Here is a 2,935-nt window from a genome sequence, read left to right on the forward strand (position 1 = left end):
GGCTTGTCAGGCTACATTTTTTCCACAATCAGATTATAATCATTCTCATTGGATTTTCCAACTTCACTGTAGACTGTGAAATAAAGGGATCCCATTAAAATGTGCATGCGTGCATGAGAATAAAGTCACTGTAACGTAGTACAGTGAAGTTTTGCCGGTCAGATTGGTTGAAAACAGTAAAAAGAAGCTTAGTATAGCCCATAGTACAGTTAGGCACACAGTAGCTAAATAGGCTAGGGTACTGTACTTAGGCAACCATGTAAAACGAGTGCTTCCCACAGCGACGGGTTCAAATCCAGTCCACGTCCTTTGCTGCAAGTCCTTCCTACAAATATCTGTCTATCTATCACTAAAGGCTAAAATGTCAAGAATATTATTATTTAAAGAACTGTTGGATCAAAACAACCATCAACAGATAAGTGTCTGCTGGAGCTCCTTGAACTCAGCAGCAATCACCTCCTTAAAGGGATAGTTCAACATTTTGGCAAATTGGCCCATTGCCATAATCCCTATAGTTTTAGCAGTAGGTTCGTTACCTTTAATTGTCAGTGCAAGCTATTTTTAGAACAGCGGAGCAGAGCCGCAAGCTGCTCAGAGCTACGCTATGGAGGCTCATGGTATTTCTTGGTTTCCCTCATTAAACTCATCAAATACACAATCCAACAACTCCAAAACGCTCTGGTGGACAAGTTATGACCTACACATTCACCACGCTATGAGATAATAACAGAACGTTACCAGACAGAGTTGTTTTAGAGGTCAATTCATGCAAAACCACTGAAGCGCGCTCCCGTCGGGGGCAGTTATTCGGCAAGCAGTCTCTGCATTTGCCTCGAAAACAACTCCGGCTCCTACCTACCTGCTCCACTAAGGTGGTGGTAATCTTGAAAACGTAAAAACCTTTTTTTTTTTAAAAGTACCCTATTCACATGAGAAAAATATGTAATACCTGTATAAATGAGCTATATTTTTGGTCTTTTTCCCCTAATGGGATTCTTCAGGACTTTTTTCCCTCACTCAGGACATGTTGAATATACAAAATCAGTTGAGTTTGCTTCTGTTGCAATTTGTTCAAGGTTGACCCCCATTTTGGCTCAAAATTACTGGACTATTATTTATATTATTAAGTAACTTAAATTATCATTAAGATCAATATCCTGACATAGGGACAATTCTAGGTTGATAGTGTGTCATTTAGTGTAGTGAGGGATGACCTCACACTTTTACTGAGTAGACCCGTGGGCCAGATTCACCTCACAGCTTTAGTATCATCACTGAACGATGTGAGGTCTACATTAAAATACATGCTCTTCTCTCTAACAACAGATTTGATAGGAATATGGAAGATTTCCACATTAACAACACCTCAGTGGACAAAAGCTACAATAACAGCAACATCGAGTCAGACTACGAAAGAAAAATCAACGACATCATCAGAATCATACTGAAATATTCACTCTTCAGGAATGTGATGATGAGCATCATCATCATTATCAGCCTGCCACTGGCTCTACTGGCCATCCGCCAACTTTACTCTCTGGTGAGGACTCAGTACATGACTGAGGAAGAGTTTGATGACAAATACATATGAGTGCAGTTTTCAGCAGAACAAGATAAAATCATCAGCTCACAACATGTTTCCAACTACTGTGTTTACTCTTCTCAATGTTTTCCTGCAGGTCAGAAAGGATCACGTGGCTCCGATCTACATCATCAACCTTCTCATTTCTGACATCATTCAGCTCTGCACCATGATCGTTACTATGGCAACACCGAAGACTTGCATCATCACATCAACCTTAATTTCTGTTTACAATTATTGTGTGATGACCAGCGTTGGATTCATGGTGTGTGTCGCTCTGGAAAGGTAGCTTTCAGTCTACCCAGTTAGTGTGTGTGTGTAGCTTTTCTCTGTCTGATTATTTTATTTCATCATAATTCAGAATCAAACTCCACAAAGACGACCTGTGTGTCTGTGTATTACAGGTATTTGGGCATCGCCTGGCCGCTGTGGTACCGCTTCAGAAGAAACATCAAGACCTCTGTCTTGGTCTGTGTGGTGGTCTGGATCTTTCCTCTTCTCTTTTTCTTCAGTTTTGGAGTTTTTCAGAAGGCCATGCAAATCATCAGTGGTGTCTTCTTCTTCCTTCCCCTCCCTCTGTTCATATTCTTCCTGTTTGGGACCATTAAAGCTCTGTCTGCAGCCATCAGTGTCCCTCCTGATGAAAAACGAAGAATTGTGGCCATTTTGGTTTTGGTGCTGCTTATTTACACACTGCTGTTCCTGCCTGTCACCATTTATCAGCTTGCAGAAGACATGATGACTAATGATACCTTCAGGATTTTTTCTTTCACTTTTGTAAAGCTCAATCCTCTTGCAGACTTGTTTCTGTATGTTTTCAGCAGGAAAGGAGCTGGAGACAAGTTTTTGGCCTGTGTATGTCGTTGCAGGATGAAAAGTGACGGAGATGTCATCATGACTGATGTCAACTTATAGACAGTCTCGCCATAGAGAAGAAAATGGAGGAAGAAATGTACAGAGAGTCAGACAAATCAGATACTGTTGTCCTCTGACATGATTCACCACATCACGTCTATATTCACAAAGTTTTGTTTTCTCTTTATGTCTATTAAAGCTTTATGTATATCATTATTACATTTACAAAAACAATGTTGTTGAGTATGGCTTTGTGGCCCAATGCAGCCAGAGGACCTGGCGGATTTGCAGTGGACTTTGTATTTTTTATTTCTTCTCTGCAGTTTTCTGTTTGTAAGTTGTGTTTTTCACACATCTATGACCAGCGGCTATAATGCAGAATATAAAAATTCAATATATTGCTTCTTTTCAAGCTGGTTTGATGAGAGTTGGTCTCGATTGGGAAGTGTTGCAGTTTTATATAATTTAATTTGGGGGGGACTGCCAACGGAAATTAGC

The 2,935-nt window shown here is 40.3% G+C and overlaps 1 protein-coding gene across 1 annotated transcript; it reads left to right on the top strand.

Moving 5' to 3' along the window:
* Window positions 1-1,339: 1,339 nt before the first annotated feature.
* LOC310989817 (G-protein coupled receptor 4-like) lies at window positions 1,340-2,497 on the top strand (the record flags this gene model as incomplete). The annotated part of the gene is made up of 3 exons (XM_083976968.1): window positions 1,340-1,540; window positions 1,680-1,867; window positions 1,987-2,497. 3 exons carry the CDS (start codon window positions 1,340-1,342, stop codon window positions 2,495-2,497), a joined length of 900 nt encoding a protein of 299 aa, XP_083833094.1.
* Between the last annotated feature and the right edge of the window lie 438 nt (window positions 2,498-2,935).

Source organism: Trachurus trachurus, assembly GCF_905171665.1.
Source record: "Trachurus trachurus genome assembly, chromosome: 8".
Lineage (NCBI taxonomy): Eukaryota > Metazoa > Chordata > Actinopteri > Carangiformes > Carangidae > Trachurus > Trachurus trachurus.